The sequence below is a fragment of the Pseudorasbora parva genome, chromosome 19, assembly GCF_024679245.1.
Source record: "Pseudorasbora parva isolate DD20220531a chromosome 19, ASM2467924v1, whole genome shotgun sequence".
NCBI lineage: Eukaryota > Metazoa > Chordata > Actinopteri > Cypriniformes > Gobionidae > Pseudorasbora > Pseudorasbora parva.
Window position 1 is genome coordinate 31,805,141 of NC_090190.1, and position 19,239 is coordinate 31,824,379.

A 19,239-nucleotide genomic window follows, 5' to 3' on the forward strand; every position below is an offset into this window, starting at 1 on the left:
ACATTACACGCTAACTGTGGACGGAAAACCCATGTGACACTTTGCGGTTTGCAATTAGATACATTCCAGGAAAAATATGTGAGATAAACATGCATGTTAAATGTTAGTACTTAAAATGAGAAGGAAGCCTTAGCCATAACCCGAAGAGTCTTGGTAAGTGTCTTTAAATCTGTTCAGATGTTTTTGAATACACCCGTTTTAATTATTTATTGCATGGAAAGTCTACAAAACAACAGTGATCATTTAAAACTAAATATGACAAGTGTAATAATTCTGTTTTACTTGATTTTGCTTTCACAACAACTTTCATAAGTTTACTTTTTATATATATGCATATTTATACCTAAACCGGATTGTATACAGTCACTTTACAATAAGGTCTCATTTATTAACATTAGTTAATGCATTAACTAACAATTAGCAATATGGAACAGTATATATTGGCTTTGTTAATGTTAGTTAATAAAAATTGAGCTGTTCATTGTTTGTTCATATTGTTTCACACTGCATCAACTAATATTAACAAATACAACATTTAATTTTAATGTATTAGTAAATGTTGAAATTAAAATAATCTGAGATTAATAAATGCCATAGAAGTATTGTTAATTCTTCACTAAATTGGTAACTGTTGTTAATGACCAATTTTAACTTAAGGGTGTTTTTGTGTCATTTTGGAGCTAACAGGCTTGATCAGTATAGGATGATCACACTTAAGAACTGCAAAAAATGCAGAGTTGCAACAACATGAGTATGAATAATAATAACAACAATCCCTCATTGTAAAAAAATAATAATAATCAGGCCTCTCCAATTAAAAATGTTCTAGTGACTGATCACATAACATTTTTTAGTAAAAAATAAATAAAATAAAATTGTATCAAATCACATAAATTCAATTTGGCCAACAGAAAAATTTAGATGTGATCAGTCACTAGAAAATGTGCAATTGGAGAGGCCTGATTTCAGCCTCCAGACTTCAATTTCTGCTGATTATAGACCATAGACCAGTCTGATGCTGTGTATTTTTCTTAGCATTAGGCCAATGAGTGCCTTGAGGGTATAGATGTGCAGTGAATAAAAAGAAAACGTACTCGGTTACTTTTGTAATCTCGGTTCCCTGAGAAAAAAGGGAACGAGTATTGCGTATGGGAAAAACTCCTTTTCTCGAGAATGTGAAGCAAAACTTTATCAATAAAGGTATCTATGTAAAGTGCAGTGCAGCTACACGGCCATAGCCCGGCGCGAGGAGCGCTCTGATTGGCTGGGCCGCGGCAACTGCAGGAACCTATGGTGAGGCGGCTGAAAGGAGCGAACCAATGGGGGCGTTCCAGAGAGACCGCCGAAAAAGGGGGCTTATATTAGCATACAGGAGGCTATATAAGACCCTGATTCACCATAGGTGTCAGGTTTTAAAATGGACTGAAGCGACACCTGAGAAGCACGAACACGGCACGGAACGCAATACTCGTTCCCTCTCTCTCAGGGAACCGAGGTTACAAAAGTAACCAAGTACGTTCCCTTTCGAGAGAGGTTCCTCGTATTGCGTATAGGAAAACAATGTAAAACGCCGTGTGTGCTGACTGACCCAAAATCCCCAACTGAATTAGGGAAAGTCAAAAAACCTTTAGAGAGACCGACACAGGCGGGCTTCATAAGGAGAGTGAAATAACCGGAAGAGTCGGTTCGTTTGAACACCTGACTGGACATAGTCGGATCTATGGTAGAGTGTAAAGGTGCTATGAACGATTGAGTATAAGCGGAACGCAATAAGCAATCGTGTTGCCAGGGCTGCAGATAGAACCCTAGACGGAGAAAAGCACTGCTTGTAAAGCTGGGACCTCCAAATTGTAGAATCTGATAAAAGTGGGCGGAGTGGCCCAGCCTGCCGCCGCACAAATATCTTCCATGGAAGTGCCACATGACCAAGCCCAAGACGAGGCCATGCCTCTAATGGAGTGGGCTTTAATGCCTGTAGGACAGGTTAGGTTCTAGACCTATGCGCTAGTGGGATTGCATCCACAATTCAGTGTGAGAGTCTGTTTCATGACAGCACAAACTTTAGTGCGGCCACCGAAGCAATGAAGAGCTGATCCGACTGCCTGAAGGGGGCGGAGCGCTCTAGATACAATCTCAATGCTCTGACTGGGCAGAATAGGTTTGCGTCTTATTGTCTCTGAGACGCGGGTAAAGGAAGCAGTGTAAAGACCTGCATCAACAAGATCACTTTTCCCTAGTGAATGTGCCGCGATCGGAGCGTGGTTAGCTGCTATGGCAGAGAAATTTACTTTGAGCGTGAAGGGGGAACGACCCGCGTCCATTAGCTCTTGGAGAAAGTGAGCAGTTCCGCCAGTTCACATGAGTGTGCGTCGATGTTTCGCACAGCACACTGATTAGAAAACCACTGACCACTTCAAAACAGAGCTGCCAGATAGCGGGGGCTCTAGCTTCCGAAATAGTGTTCATAACTTGCCAGAGAGGTTCCCGGATACCCGTTGATGGGCCATACATGGAGGGCCCACAGCTCGGGACTGGGATGCCAGATCTTCCCTTTCGCTGGCGTAAGGAGGTATTTCCTCAGCGGAATGGGCCATGGGGCTGTGTCTGACAGCTGAATCAGTTCGGAGAACCATGTGCGGTTCTTCCAAAGTGGGGCTATTAAAAGCACTGTGGATACTGTCTCCCTGATCTTCTTTTTTTCTTTTTTTTCGATGGTTTGTAGCAGCATCGCGATCGGAGGGAGCATATAGAGGGAGTCTGCGCCAAACATGGGCCAGGGCGTCCCTGCGTTTGCAGAAAAAATATTGGGCAGCGTGTGCTGTGCGAGCTGAATCGTTTGCGGGTGAAGGGACCATTCCCCTGGGGGAATGGGTCCTCTGGATAACATGTCCGGACCCTGATTCAGAATACCTGGCACGTGAGCCACCCTTAGGGAGCTCAGATTGTGCTCTGCTCATAAAAGGAGATGCTTAGCCATGCAGTGAAGAGAGTCTGATCTCGGCTGCCCTGGTGATTTTATGTACGTTACTAAGACGTGGGGGTTCTAATGAGGTAAGCCGCTTGTTGAGTCTTGAGTCTATGACAGTGACTGTACTGATAAGCCTGCCCCTCGAAGGCGAATCTCAAGAATGGCCTGTAGTGGGGGGGCTAACTGAACGTGAAAGTATGCTTTTTTCTATTGTGAAAACCCAATCCCCGGGGCGAATGTGCGCGAGGATTTGTTTCACTGTCAGCATCTTGAAACGAGCGTGTCATAAGTGCTTTGTTCAAATGTCTGGAATATTGGGCCTGAGACTGCCATCCATTTTCGGGACGAGGAATTAGCGACAGTAAAAACCTGACTCGCTAGCGTCGGGTGCACTGTTTCCACCGCTCTCTCCTTTAACAGTCTCAATGCCTCAGCGAGAAGCACGTGACTGACACTGCTTCTCACTGAGGGCTCGACCACGGCTTGAATTGCGGGGGTCTGCGAGCAAAACTGTAGCGAGAACCTCGTTTTATATGTTCAACACCCAATATTATATACCAGGAATGGCCTGCCAGGCCTGGGCTCATGAAGCCAGGGGTTGAATTAGATTCAGGGGCGGGCCGCTTAGTAATAGGGGCCTGTTAACCCGGTTGCTTGTGCTGTAACACTGCTTGTAACACTGTGGGGATAGTGTTAGGTTTTGGCGGTGCAGGCTTTGCAGTGGACGCGCGCCTCACATTTATATTGTGTGTGCGAGAGTGGGCGAGAGTGTGCAAACTGTAAAGTGGGCACATTTCCTACATAGAAAAGCTCTTTTAGTGGGCGCAACATACGTAGAATACCCACGGTGCAAACCAGTGAGCGAGTCCACAGGGGTAAACGCACACAGCATTAGTGTGCAGATGAGCGTGTTTAACACAGGCTAGTTGACTGCAATATTTAATCTCCAGTCACTTAACTAAGGGAACTGGGAGAATGTAAGGAAGTGCGGGTGGTATGGGAGCCATTCCACAATGCCGTTATGCTCTAGTCTAGACTGAAAGCACGTGTGCAGACAAGCGTGTTTGACTTTACATGGTGTAATCCGGCCGCGGCGGGATTTATTTGTGATTTTGTGGGGCTGAATTAACAGCGCTTATGTAGGGGTGCACACTGTGTAGTGGACACTTTGTCTACAGTGTAAAAACCTTTCCAGCCGCCTGAATAAAGGGGACTGGAAGTGATAGAGTGAAAAAAGGCTTAGCTTGGCAGCCATATTCCGACGCCCTTATGCTCTGACAGTGAGAGCGTGCTATGAAGTAAGTCGCGCTCTAGTCAGCACAGCGCGCGCTATCATGACAAGGCAGCCATTACAACTTCCTTGGCAGTAAGCGCGCGCTGCAGCGAGAACGTTCTTGACATACCCAACAGCCCAGCGCAAGTCTAACTTACTCTAGTATTCTCTGTCCGCAGCGGTTCTTAGCGCGACGGAACGAGAGAAGAGGAAGAGTGAGGACAGCTGCGTCTGTCCGCGGCGCTTCAGCACGGCGGCGGCAAAATGTGATGAGAGCTTCGGTTCGAGGTTGTTAATACACTCTAGTATTCTCTGTCCGCGGCGGTAGCGCGACTGAACGAGAGAAGAGGAAGAGTGAGGAAAAGCTCCGTCTGTCCGCGGAGCCTCCTCAGCACGGCGGTATAGTGACGAGAGCTTCGGCTCGAGTTCGCCTATTCACTCTAGTATTCTCTCTCCGCGGCGGTAGCGCGACGGAACGAGAGAAGAGTAAAAGTGAGCAAAAACTCTGTCTGTCCGCGACGCTTCTTCAGCACGGCGAGAGCTTTGACTCGAGTTCGTTTATTTACTCTAGTATTCTCTGTCCGCGGTGATAGCGCCACTGAACGAGAGAAGAGGAAGAGTGAGGAAAAGCTCCGTCTGTCCGCAGCGCCTCCTTAGCATGGTGGTATAGTGACGAGAGCTTTGGCTCGAGTTCGCCTATTCACTCTAGTATTCTCTGTCCACGGCGGTAGCGCGACGGAACGAGAGAAGAGGGAGAGTGAGGAAAAACTCTGTCTGTCCACGGCGCCTCCTCAGCACGGCAGCATAGTGACGAGAGCTTCGGCTCGAGTTTGCCTATTCACTCTAGTAATCTCTGTCCGCGGCGGTAGCGCGGCGGTAGCGTGACGGAACGAGAGAAGAGGAAGAGTGAGGAAGAGCCACGGCGGCGACAGAGTGAAGAGAGCTTCGGCTTGAGTTTGCTCATGTCCTCTAACATTCTCTCTCTCCGCAGCACTATTCAGCGTGACGGAACGAGAGAAGAGGGAGAGAGAAGAGCTCCGTCTTTCCGCGGTGCTTATATGGCGCGGCGGAACGAGAGAGTCCTCGCATTGAACAAGCTTGTAACACACACACGGCAACACACACACACATATAACACTCAACATAGACACACCGAATAAAGGATATTTAACACCGGATGGCGCAGCTGGAACGCAGGTGGCTAAAAGGCGGAGACCCGGAGGGAATCCGGTATCCTCAGGGCTGCAGGAATGTTCCGCTGGTTGCTTTTCGACGGCGGTTTGCTTGATTCTGGAGGTCAGCTACAGTGTCGCTGAAGGAGATAAAATCTGACACCTCGGGTGAATAAGGTCTTATATAGCCTCCTGTATGCTAATATAAGCCTCCTTTTTCGGCGGTCTCTCTGGAACGCCCCCATTGGTTCGCTCCTCTCAGCCGCCTCACCATAGGTTCCTGCAGTTGCCGCGGGCCGGCCAATCAGAGCGCTCCTCACGCCGGGCTATGGCCGTTCAGCTGCACTGCGCTTTACATAGATACCTTTATTAATAAAGTTTTGCTTCACATTCTCGAGAAAAGGAGTTTTTCCCATACGCAATACGAGGAACCTCTCTCGAAAGGAAACAGTAGCTCACTTCTAAACATGTTTTACATGTTTTAATGATGAATGCAAATCATATAGCGTTTGTCGTATTCATGCTGTCCAGGTGTGTCATGCAACTGCAAATCAAAGGAGCCCATTGATTTCATCAAGACTGACAACAGTGAAATGGCTCTTGGTAAGTCACAAATTAAACCACAACAGCTCATACTTTTGTAGTATATTTAATAGCTTAAATAATATTTAATATAATATTAACTGTATATATTGCAGGTGGTGGCTTCTGAAGAACCTTCAGTTTTTTTTTTCTTTCTAAAAAACATCACCTCAAGCTGACAACAATGTCGGAAGATTCACCTACGACAGTGTATCTTGCTATTTATATCATCACATTCCTGATTGGGTTTCCTAATAGTGTTCTAGCGTTCTGCTCCTGCATTCACAAGATTCACAGTAAACCCATCCCCATTGACATATTCATGCTGAACCTCGTTATTTCTGACCTCATCTTCCTCGCCTTCCTGCCCATCAAGATGAAAGAAGCAGCGGATGACATGGTTTGGAACATGCCCTATGTTCTGTGCCACTTCCACCTGTTTGTCTTCTTACTTCCTGTCTATTCCAGCAGCCTGTTCTTGACAGCAGTAAGTGTAGAGCGCTATGTGTGTATAGCATTTCCAGTTAAGTATAGAAGTCAGAAGAGAATCATTTATACATTTCCTATATGCGCTGTCATCTGGTTGATTGTTGCAGTAACTTCCATTTTTGCTTACAAGTCAGCACGCATTGATTCTGCTGAAGCAGACAACTCCACTGATCAGCACCCTCTGGTGACAGAACCTCAGACATGTTATAGTAATTTTACAGCCAAACAGCTCCAAGAACTACTCCCAATGCGCTTGAGTTTAGCAGTAGTGTTTTTTTTACTACCCCTGCTTATATGCTGCTTTTGTTACATCAATTTCATTCGTCTTTTGTTAAAGTGTCCTCTCATCAAGCGACAACGTAAACTCCGGGCTATTGGACTGGCTCTGGGGACCCTCCTTGTGTTTGCTAGTAGTTTTGCACCCTATAATATATCACATTTAGTAGGTTTCATCAAAAAAGAAAATCCAAAGTGGCGCATGACAGCTTTAATGCTGAGCACTTTAAATGCATGTTATGATCCTATTATATTTTTCTGTATCTCTAGGGAGATGAGAAGGGCAATCAAAGTATGTGCGAAGGCCTTTTCCCAGTTTTTTCAGCCAATTTAAAGCAATGTATTGTTGTTGTAAACTCCTAATTAAATTGTACAAAACAAATATACAAAGAACTAAAGAACCTAAGCTTCACATTAAAGAGCTGTACATGATTTTATAATCTAATGATGACCTATGCAAAAAAGAATCCTACTACCAGAACATGTTTACTGAAATAATAGGGTTAGTTCACCCAAATATTTACTCACCCTCAAGCCATCCTAGGTGTATGAATTTCTTCTTTCTGTCACACCATGGTCTGTCCAGCAGAGGGAAACTGAGAGCACAAGACCTTCCATGTCTTCCTAATTCACTGTTCATTATTGGTTCAATGAAATCACCTGTTCCTAGCTTGTTAGTGTAAAAGATGTATTTTGAAAAAACTTGCATTTCCTTTTACCTTTGCTCAGCCTTGAAGTTCTCTTGCCTAGTGTTTTTGTGTTTACCCGATTGGGCTACCCCAAAAGATTTTGCGCAGACCTTTTTGACCAGCTTCTCTGGTAATCTTTGTTTTTTTTACTTATTTGCCTGCATCATCCAGTGTGGATTTGTATCTTGCTTTACCTAACTTGGATGGTGAATCCTTTGTGTTTGCTTAAGAAAACTAAGTAAAGACTTTCTGTTTTTTCCATTCTAAACCTGCCTCTTGTGATTAACTGGGGCCACGCTCCCCCAAATAGAGCAGTGGTTAGAACCTTGGGTTTTATGCAACATAGTCTGGGTTTGAATCTGGACATGACAGCAAGACTGAGCCGAATAAGATATGGACCTGGCAGATTCTGAACAGATTCACGGAGCCATTAGCAAACACAGTTTGGCTTGGAACACAATCTAACAGCTCCATAGATTGACAGATGCTGTGAACCAGATTGCTAAGGGCTCACCCAATCACACTGGACTGCTGAGGCTCAGCAAGTGTTTGACAGGTTAAAGAGACTGTTCTCATCTGCCCCTAACCTGGAACTCCCAGACACCAAATTGCTATTTATCACGGTGGTGGATGCATCAGAAGAGGGAGTTGGAGCAGTGCTCTCCCAAAGGTCTATGACAGATGACAAGATCAACTCATGTTCTTTTCCAAACGCCAGCAGAGAGAAACTACGATGTGGGTAACCAAGAGCTCCTTGCTGTGAAACTTGCACTGGAGGAGTGGTGCCACTGACCGGAGGGGACTCTGCATACTTGTGTGTGGACCGACCACTAAAACCTGTCCTACATACAGCAGGCAAAGCACCTTAACAGGCCATGTGAGCTCTTTATAAAAAAAAAAAAAGGTATTGTTTTCATTTCGTGATCTCTCACAGACCTGGATCCAAAAATGGTACGGCTGATGCCTTAACAGTTCCCAGAAGGACCATTCCCCAGAATTCATTATCCCCAGAGACTGCATTATTGCACCGTTTAGCTGGTCCATCGAGGATACACTGTGTGAGGCTCTATGTGGCGTACATGTTTCTGATGAAGTCTCAGCAGGATGCTTATTTGTGACCAAAGAAGCAAGATCCGAGTTCCTCCAGTGGGGGCGTGCTTCTGCCCTTGCTGGACATTCAGGAACTGAGAGGACATTAGATTTTATTCAGAGACGCTTCTGGTGGCCAGAGATGACGAGCTGTCTGATCTCTTGCATAAGCCTGCCCAGTCTGCGCTTAAACAAAAATCCTCTAATCAGTGCCATGCAGGCCTTCTACATTCCTTGCCTATCCCACAATGCCTCTGGTCTCCCATCTCCATGGATTTTATCACAGGTTTACCAGCATCTGATGGTAATAATGTTATTCTGGTGGTGGTAGACCCCTTCTCTAAGTCTGCACACTTCATTCAGTTGTATGAATTCACTTATTCTTCAGTGTTGTAAGAGTCCATGGAATTCCCGTTCAATATAATGAGTGAGTCACCAACCATTTTAGTGGTCACTTGACTGATTTATAAGACTGCATAAGCTAACTCATTTATTCTGTTAGCCAGCAATAGCACATAATGAACATGTCAAGTGCTATGTTTGAAATTCTCTTTAATGACATGCGCTGTCTAAGTCCACAGTATAAACATTAAACAATATAAAGTCTCCCCTTATCTAATTTTGCCCCAAAAACACATAAAATAACACTTAAGTTCAAACTTTTTACTCTTTTTGTCAAGTCCCACGCAAAGCATGCTGGGAACTACAGTTTCAGCAAAAATCATGTTCGAGTACTTGATTGGTTCACATTAACCCCAAATAATGTAATCTAGTAGATTGCACATTTAAGAGAATTACATTAATTTAAAGCAAAGAAATCATGTTTAGAAGAGAAACACAATTTTGTTGCGTAGATTGCAAATAATAAGATTACGTAAATTGGACAATGTGTGTTTTCCTTTTTTTTCCAGTGAAAGACTATAAAAAAAGAGCAGTGATAAAAGTAAAATGAATTTAAAACTAAAACATGATAATAAGTGAAATAATGTTACCTTGCTGATTTCTCACATTTTGCTTTCGCATCAACTTTCACCATTAGTTGTCATTTTTATATTCATCAGAATAATATATTTTACTGTTTAAAGTATTAGTTCATCCAAAAATGTAAATTCTGTCATTTACTCACCCTCATCTCGTTCCAAACCTGCAATACCTTTGGTAATTTTTGGAACACAAAAAAGAAGATTTTTTTAATGATATCTGAGAGCTCTCTGACCATACAGAAACACCAATACCACTTTCAAGGCCCAGAAAGACATTGTTAAAACTGTCCATCATTCATCCTTAATGTTATGAAGTGATGAGAGTACTTTTTTATGCCAGAAAATGTATTAATTTACTTTTTTTAACCATTTATTCTCTTCCAGGTCAGTCCATGAATTTTTTTTTTGTGCAAAAAAATAAATAAACTACAGTAAATGTTGTAAAATAATATCCAGCAAGCAATATATTAATAATACCCCAAATAGTCTGAGTAACCCACTTCTAGCCAAAATAACCTTGCTTTTGGTTACATGTCGTTTTTACCAAAATAACTTGCGAGATGTATATTCCATCATGTAAGCAAAGTCAACAGTGATTACAAGGTGCTTAATTTCTGTGACATTCATGTTCTAGATGACTAGTTTGGCAATAGTTAGATGTCTATTAAATATTTTACTGACAGGACAGCCAAAATTTTGCATTGTTTTAGATGTTTTAGACAATCTTTTGAACATGCAAGATCTATAAAAAATTCTAAATAACAATAATAGTGAATAGATGAAACACTTATTCTGTAATTGTTGTTATTTCTACTATAATTATAATTGTAAATGTGTAATATGTTTAACATGGGGACTGTAAATATAAATTCAATTGCTTAATAAATTAAATATAAATTACAGATTATTTCCACAAAAAAAGCAAACAAAGACAAAACAAAACAATGGTCCTCTTTTTACATTACACACTACCTGTGGACAAAAACCCATGTGACAGTTTGTGGTTTGCATACTTCCCAGGAAAAATGCGTGACATAAACATGCATGTTAAAAAAATTGTATACTTTAAATGAGAAAGAGCTTAAGCCATAACCAGAAGAGTCTTGGTGAGTGTCTTTAAATCTATTCAGATGTTTTTGTATACACCTGTTTTACTTAGCTATTTATTGGGTTGAAAGACTATAAAAACAGAGCAGTGATAACAGTAACATTTTATTTTTTAATTGAAACATAATAGTAAGTGAAATAACGTTACCTTGCTGATGGTTGATTTTCTCGCATTTTGCTTTTTACATCAACTTTTAACATTTGTTGTCATTTTTATATGCATCAGAGTAATATATTTTATTGTTTAAAGAGTTAGTTTACCCGAAAAATGTAAATTCTGTCATTAATTACTCACCCTCATGTCGTTCCAAACCTGCAATACCTTTGGTCATTTTCAAACACAAACAATAAGTATAGCATCGTTCAGATTCCTTTTTAGTTTAAGCTCTCGGATATCATGAAAAATATCTTCATTTGTGGTTTCATTCACTCCCAACTTGTACCAGAAATTGAAAACGTTATACCTAAACCTGACTGTATAAAGATCCATTAAACATTTTCATTTATCTAAATGAATTTATATATTTTTATATTTATATTCATCAAGTAAAAAAGATTACATGTTTCCAACAACATGAGTGTGAATAATAATAACAACAATAGCTTTATCTCAACCTCCAGACTTTATGTAATTGCATTTTTTAATGATCATAGATGTAACAGACCAGTCTAATGCTGTGTATTTTTTCATAGCGTTAGCAAGGCCGCTGAGTAGCACTGGGGATATGGATGCGCAGTGGGAAAAAGAAAGAAAAAGAAACCGTGCTCAATTCTAAACATGTTTTCATAATATGATGAATGCAAATCAGATCCATGCTTTCTAGGTCAATAGTGTCATGCAACTGCATATCAAAGGAGCCCATTGTATTCATAAAGACTGACAACAGAGAAATAGCTCTTGGTAAGTCCCAAATTAAACCACAACAGCTGATAATTTGAATATCTTTAAATAGTTTTAATAATATTGAAAAAAACCTATGATAATACATCTAAAATGAGTGTATGAATTACAGGTGGTGTCTTCTGAAGAACCTACAGGGCTTTTCCCCCCTAAATGACATCACCACAAGCTGACAACATGTCGGAAGATTCACCTACGACAGTGTATCTTGCTATTTATATCATCACATTCCTGATTGGGTTTCCTAATAGTGTTCTAGCGTTCTGCTCGTGCATTCACAAGATTCACAGTAAACCCATCCCCATTGACATATTCATGCTGAACCTCGTTATTTCTGACCTCATCTTCCTCGCCTTCCTGCCCATCAAGATGAAAGAAGCAGCGGATGACATGGTTTGGAACATGTCCCGTTTCCTGTGTGACTTTCATCTGTTTGTCTTCTTACTTCCTGTCTATTCCAGCAGCCTGTTCTTGACAGCAATAAGTGCTGAGCGCTATGTGTGTATAGCATTTCCAGTGATGTATAAAAGTCCGAAGAGAATCATTTATACAGTTCCTATATGCATTTTCATCTGGTTGATTATTGCTGTAGTTTCTATATTTGTTTACAAAGCAGGACACATTGATTCTGCTGATGCAGACAACTCCACTGATCAGCACCCTCTGGTGACAGAACCTCAGACATGTTATAGTACTTTTACAGCCAAACAGCTCCAAGAACTGCTCCCAGCGCGGTTGAGTTTGGCAGTAGCGTTTTTCTTTCTACTCCTGTTTACCTGCTGCTTCTGTTACATCAATTTCATTCGTCTTTTGTTAAAGCGCCCTCTTATCAAGCGACAACTTAAACTCCGGGCCTTTGGACTGGCTCTGGGGACCCTCCTTGTGTTTGCTAGTAGTTTTGCACCCTATAATATATCACATTTAGTAGGCTTCATCAAAAACGAAAATCCAAAGTGGCGCATGACAGCTTTAATGCTGAGCACTTTAAATGCATGTTATGATCCTATTATATTTTTCTGTATCTCTAGGGAGATGAGAAGGGCAATCAAAGTATGTGCAAAGGCCTTTTCCCAGTTTTTTCAGCCAATTTAAAGCAGTTTACTGTGGTTGTAATACAAAGAAACCTAAACTGGTTTGGATTTTTTTTTCTCCATATTTATAACTTTATAAACTATTCATCTTAGCCAAAGAGACATCACACTCACAGACTGTTGGCTGAATGTGTGATGCATATGGCACTCATCTGGAAACACTTCAGGATTTTTGAAGTCATCTTCTGATTGGTTGAATTCCACAGGATGTCCGTATGTGTCACGTTCTTTAACGGTCCACCTGGAGACGAAACAAAGGTGACGAACCCAAACTCCCCTGTGGAAGAAGAAATCCGTTGTGTTTTCAACTGTGACAATGAGCGCTTACCAGGATCAACTAAACGATTGATTGTCAAAAGTATGTGAAGTTCCCGGCATCATTGTTGCAGTAAACTTGCACAATGTTCTTGAATGAGCTATTTATTAGATACACATTTTCGCCACCTACTGGGTTGGAGTATGGAGCACTACTTGGCTGAATACACTTTTAAATTTTTATTTTTATTTTATTTTTTACCAGTTCTGTATCCTTAATAAATTTTAATAATTTCTTGTGTATTTCATAATTTGTTCCTTCTCCTAATATTTCCTTTAGTGAATAATTACTTACACCCCAATCATTTAATGACTGAACTAATTCAAGTCTTTCTCTATGGTATGCTATACATTTTGTCACAGGCCGGCTCTTAGCCTGTGGCAAAGAAATAATGAGGGGACACTAACAGCAGGTATAGGCCAAACAAGAATCTTTCATTGTAAAGCAAAACTATTAACTATAAACAAGGGAAACGGAAGGAGGTGTGAACATGTTATAATGTAGATTGTATGCATGAATATCTGTGTAGGTGTGAACATGTCTGAGTGAAAATTAAATGAAACTACAAAGGAACAAACAAGACAGGATCATACCTGGAGCAGAGAGAGAGAGAGACAGACGTTAGTGAGGCAGTTTAAATACTCTGAGCCCAGGTGGCTCCAATCACTTACGACCCTCCTCTGCCTGCATAAAATTTACATTTTATGCATTTGGCAGACGCTTTTACTCAAAGCGACTTACATTGCATTCAAGGTACACATTTTACATTTTACATTATTGTCAGTTCTTGCTTTCCCTGGGAATCGAAGCCATGACCTTGGTGTGGCTAGCGCCATGCTCTACTGGTTGAGCTACAGGAAAGCTATATGTTCTAATAATATATGCTTTACTGTTTCAGGATATCCACATTTATCGCAATTACCAGTTTCATGTTTACTTATTTTATATAGTCTTTGGTTTAGTGAAGTATGCCCGATACGTAATCTTGTAATTATCACATTCTTTTTCCTTTTATTTATAGTTGTTCTTTCCACCCCCACATTTCTTTGTATACTATACATGCGCGTGCATATAAATTATCCCCAACGCTTGCGTCACGGTTGGGTTTATGTTGAGAAGCAACAGAGAGTTTTTGGTTTACGAGATTTACATTAGAAGTAGGAGGCAATGGTGTTTGAGACTCAGTATGTGATGTCAATGTACTGAACTCTTATTATTTCACTATGGCAAGGTTAATTCAATTTTTCATTCTAGGGCACCTTTGAATGTGCTCAGGTACATTTCCGGTGACAGCTCCAGTCAGGAACAGGATACCAAAAAAAAACCCTTCTATTTTAATTGTCATCTGATATTTTAGCATTGTCTGAAATCACCCCTATACTCTCATTCACTATTCCCGACATTTGGTTCGAGTCTCAGTGTTGAGTTTTCATGTTTTATGGGGACATCCCATAGGTCGTAATGACTTTTATACCGTACAAACTTCAATCTTTAAAAACGTCATGGGGAGCAACAAATATTCCCACAAGGACAAGGATTTCGGATATTGCCATCCATGTGGACACACACACACACACACACACACACACACACACACACACACACACACACACACACACACACACACACACACACACACACACACACACACACACACACACACACACACACACACACAAACAAAACAAACACTTGCTTCTTATCTTGCCAGTATCTTCCATATGTTCTTGGGGCGCCTCATATACCGTAATATGGGGCAGTTATAAAAACTTCCTGTGTTCTCACTGACTGTTCCCAGGGGGGTTGCCAAGAGACATTGTTTGAGCTTCAGTGTTGCAGATTATGCTCCGAACTGATTAAATTTCGGCTCTTTTGAGATGTTGCACCCTTCACATAGTCTAATGCAATCAGAATGTCCAGGACAGAAGTGACGAGAGCTCGCAAACTCTTTGTTCTAAACTGATGAGACACAAAATGCTGAGGATTTTAATACATTGTAAAGGTGAGTATTCTTTGTTTATTATACTTTTTGAACATTTCAAAAACATTGAACTTTGAAAATTGAATATTTCATCGACTTCAAACACTTCGGGAATATTGCAAGGATTGCAACTAAAGAATTGCACTAAATCCCATTTTCTGAACCAAATTCAAAATAGCCTAAACCAGTTAGTCAAATAAATCATTATTTCTGTAAAATCCTAAACAAGTTCAGGCAGTTAGACTGTTTTTGCAAATCACATGCACTCTCTTTGCAAAACTCTGAACATATGCTCACTCACTAAAATACATTTTGCTCTGTGATGAACTTATGTTTTAAAATGCTAAATACAACTGTTGTCTTTATTTACATACAACAATTCAAAATTGTTCACATTTATTTCTAATGATGTGACTAAACCAACAATACAATAGTTCAGTTTAGAGTGCCAAAATTGACTCAAAATGTTGCACACGATGTCAAATGTAAACAATGGATGGAATTAGAAATAATGAAGGAGAGGAGGAAGAGGATGTGTAAAAGGTGAGGATCAAGAAGGAAGAGGACGAGAAAGAGAAATGTGTGGACAATGTTGTCAAAACTGGATCCAGCACACCATAGGGTTTTTCCCATTGCCTGGCAAGAGACTTCATAGCCTGTGATGTGGAAAAAGTCCTCTGACCCAACATGAAGATATGTCCCTGAGGCAGAATACATCTCTCATTGACTTTGATTTTGCAGTTGCACAACTCTTTTGAGTGCACTGTTACATACTTTTTATTTATATTTTCACACTAAGTGCTGCATATACAGACATTCAATAGGCCTATGCAATATTCAGTACAATTATACTTGCAGTATAAAATAAATGTTACAATACTACTGGTACAAGTTGTGATTACTTTACTTTTTTTAAGTAAATGGAAAATTTGTCTACATTGGTACAATATACCTTTTTTGCAGCTGCATGCTTAGGATTATATTTCTAATGAATTATCTTGTGTTTATAATATTGACCCGCTGTGTGTATGATTTGAAAGCATTGTTTAATTTTTAGCACAGATAAAAAGATTTTGAGGTTTGATTTTGCCAAAAGAGTCAGAGGTTCTTAACCTGACAAGCCAGACCCACATCAAGATGTTTGGTCTGGATACTCACCATTGACAACTCAATCCGAGGGGCGGGATAAACGGTTGTCTTTCAAACTCCCTCTGCACGTGATAGGATAGCGCTACACCAACCAGAGCAACGTAAAGCGGAGCTAGTTGATAGATTAAACTTTCGCTGTATCCGGTCGGCAAAACTCTGAACACACCTTCCCTTCATAAGAATGACTTCAGTGCCGTTCTTTGTTCTTTTCTCAAATAAAAGCTAAACTCCAAGTCTTCCAGAGTCGCGTCCAATGCCGATTCGACAGACCGCCGTTCGCCAGCTTCTTTGTTTACAAGAAGCACGCGGAACTCTGCCCTCATTATGTTAAACCCGCCCACCGAGTTTGATTTTCCAGCTCGCAAGTCTATGGAGAGTTGTTAGACGACACTGGCTGCAAATTAGATTTGCTGGCACTAGGGTGCGTCTAGATTTCTAGGCTAAGAGGTTCTCTGAATGTAGTTTGAAGATTTGGTTCTGAATTTAAGTTTTTTAGAAGGTGGGTGATGATTGCAAGAAATATCTTTTAGCAATTCAGGGGAAAAAAGTATAAAAAATATCAACCTTTGATCACAATAAAACTAATTTGGAAACTTGGTCCAATGTTTTTATAATTATTGTTGCTGGTTTTTAAGTTCCTTTTATATTTGTATTATTTTACACTTAAAAATATCCTGATGCTTTTAAGCTTTATAATGGCAGTGGACAATGAGTTTGAAGCTAAAAAAGGTGCATTCATCCATCATAAACGTACTCCACAAGGCTCCAGGGGGGTTAATAAAGGGCTTCTAAAGCAAATTGATGGGTTTTGTAAGAAAAATATTCATATTTAAAACTTAAAAAAGTAAAATATCTGGCTTCTGTCTGACCACCTTCCATATACAATTTATGAAGAAAGTACGCCTCTTGCTGTTCAAAATGCTTATGCTACATCATAAGTCATGCCAGTTACGCTTTTTCTGCTAGTTGAATCAAGTTGAATATGGAAGGCGGTCTGGCGGAAGCTAGATATTTTACTTTATAAAGTTTTAAATATGGATATTTTTCTTACCCCATACTTTTTTCCACTCTCTAACATATAACAGTGAAAACATAGATAGCCGAAAAATCTACACCAGTGGACTAGCCTACACAAAAAATTCAGATACTCAGAATCAGGAGCATGTGCAATACGTTTATAAGACAGTAAGCCTATGTAAAAGTAGGTTTATTTAATAGGCTACTCGATCAAAAGAGTAAACACAACTACAAGCCAAGTATACTTAAAATGCTTTATTACTTTTAAGTACACCTCGATCAAAAGATTGTATAGTCCAAAATGTACTTTGACATTTCTGTCAGTAAAAGTCAAGTATACTTAAGTGCAATTTGAAGTATATTTGTGAGGAGTACATTAACAGTAGAGTGAAAGTATACTTCTTATTTGTAGTTTAAAAGAACCATAGCACACTTTAATTTTTACAGAAGGATAGAGTTCATTTCAACATGTTTTTTATCGCTTTATTAAATCCAGTTTTTGATCATTATTAACCACTGATAATGACAAAAGCAAAGTATTTATTTTTCAATGTATCAGTTATCACCATACCCCATTGTACCTTATTGACTTCTGCTGTTCTGTTCTCTGCAGTGTTTCTACCACCTGTTGACCATCTGTGAGGTACAGACTAATGACCAAGATGATCTACCAGCTTCTTTTGTTATTCTACATCCTCACCTTCTTGATCGGCCTTCCTGCCAACATCCTAGCATTCTTTACCTTCTGTCGAAAAGTTCACCGCAAGCCCACCCCTATTGACATTCTCCTGCTAAACCTGACAATGTCTGACCTCATCTTCCTCGCAGTCCTGCCTTTCAAGATGAAGGAGGCCGTTGACAGCTTAAACTGGAGCCTTCCCTATTACCTGTGTCCCATTAGCAGTTTCCTTTTCTTCTCCACCATCTACACCAGCACATTATTTCTGACTGCGATAAGCATAGAACGCTATCTAGGCGTTGCGTTTCCGATCCGGTACGCTTTAGGCCGCCGACCCCGCAACGCTGTGATCGCAAGCTGCTTCCTCTGGCTTCTAGGATCTCTCAACCTCAGCATCGTGTACATTGTGCCATTCATACCCTCAAGTGACAACACAAGCAACACCACGCTACATCAGAATCCCAATGCGATCTTTTGCTACGATCAGTTCTCCAAAGAGCAGCTGAGCGTTCTACTTCCCGTTCGTCTGGAGCTTTTTCTCATGCTTTTCTGTATACCACTCCTCATCTGCTGCTTTTGCTACATCAACTTCATTCGAATTCTCTCCAATCTGCCCCATCTCGGAAGACGCCGTAGACTCAGGGCCATTGGGCTCGCGGTTGGGACGCTGTTGGTTTTCACCATCTGTTTCAGTCCCTATAACATCTCGCACGTGGTTGGTTTCGTCCACGAAAATAGCGAGGGCTGGCGTCACTTAGCTTTAATCTCCAGCACCCTAAACGCCTGTTTGGACCCCATCATCTTTTACTTTTCCTCGGCTGCCGTTCGCAGTGCCATACGAGCTTGTGTTAAAAGTCTAAGAGAGAAAATGCACATTGTAACATGCAGAAGATTCTGTCCTGCTGGTCTTTTCAACACTGAGGCCTATAAGGAGACAAACCCACCTGTTGACTTGGGGTGAGCACCGAGCCACAGAGAGTATTTTGTTAAATTTAGTCCTATAGAAAGTGTTGTATGCATGTTCTGTGAACTTATAATATAAAATATAATAAAATAAAATAAACTGACATATGTGAGAATGCAAAATTCATGCTGAAAGTTTATACATTTTTAAATGATAAATTATATTAAACATGGATTAAAAAGTAATTATTCACAAGAAATGAAGATAAATAATTAATGAATTATGGCTGTACTGATTTCCTATACGTGATTTTCTGTTTACACATAGGGCCCCATTCATGAAACTTTCATGAATGAGTAATTTGCGTGTAAAATGGACCTTTACGAAAACTTTCCTCCAGATTCACAAACGCTTCGTTTGCCACAGATTTGGTAGTTAAACGTGTGTATATTACAGTTTTTCTCTATTGCTAAAACACTAAAACCCATTGGCTGAACAAATTTCTCAGTTGCCTGAACTCATTTAGCTAATTGTGCAGTCTGTTGACATACCTTAAAACATTTCACATTGTAA

General features: G+C 40.5%; 2 protein-coding genes and 1 pseudogene across 2 annotated transcripts; all 3 read left to right on the plus strand.

Moving 5' to 3' along the window:
* The first annotated feature begins 6,179 nt into the window (after positions 1-6,179).
* LOC137048361 (free fatty acid receptor 3-like) lies at positions 6,180-7,123 on the plus strand (annotated as a pseudogene).
* Positions 7,124-11,374: 4,251 nt separating this feature from the next.
* Positions 11,375-12,713, plus strand: LOC137048239 (free fatty acid receptor 2-like). The gene is made up of 2 exons (XM_067426308.1): positions 11,375-11,529; positions 11,642-12,713. Exon 2 carries the CDS (start codon positions 11,683-11,685, stop codon positions 12,619-12,621), a length of 939 nt encoding a protein of 312 aa, XP_067282409.1. The 5' UTR covers positions 11,375-11,529; positions 11,642-11,682; the 3' UTR covers positions 12,622-12,713.
* A 2,104-nt stretch (positions 12,714-14,817) lies between these two features.
* si:dkey-211g8.6 (uncharacterized protein LOC794045 homolog) lies at positions 14,818-18,723 on the plus strand. The gene is made up of 2 exons (XM_067425853.1): positions 14,818-14,938; positions 17,697-18,723. Exon 2 carries the CDS (start codon positions 17,737-17,739, stop codon positions 18,721-18,723), a length of 987 nt encoding a protein of 328 aa, XP_067281954.1. The 5' UTR covers positions 14,818-14,938; positions 17,697-17,736.
* Positions 18,724-19,239: the final 516 nt, after the last annotated feature.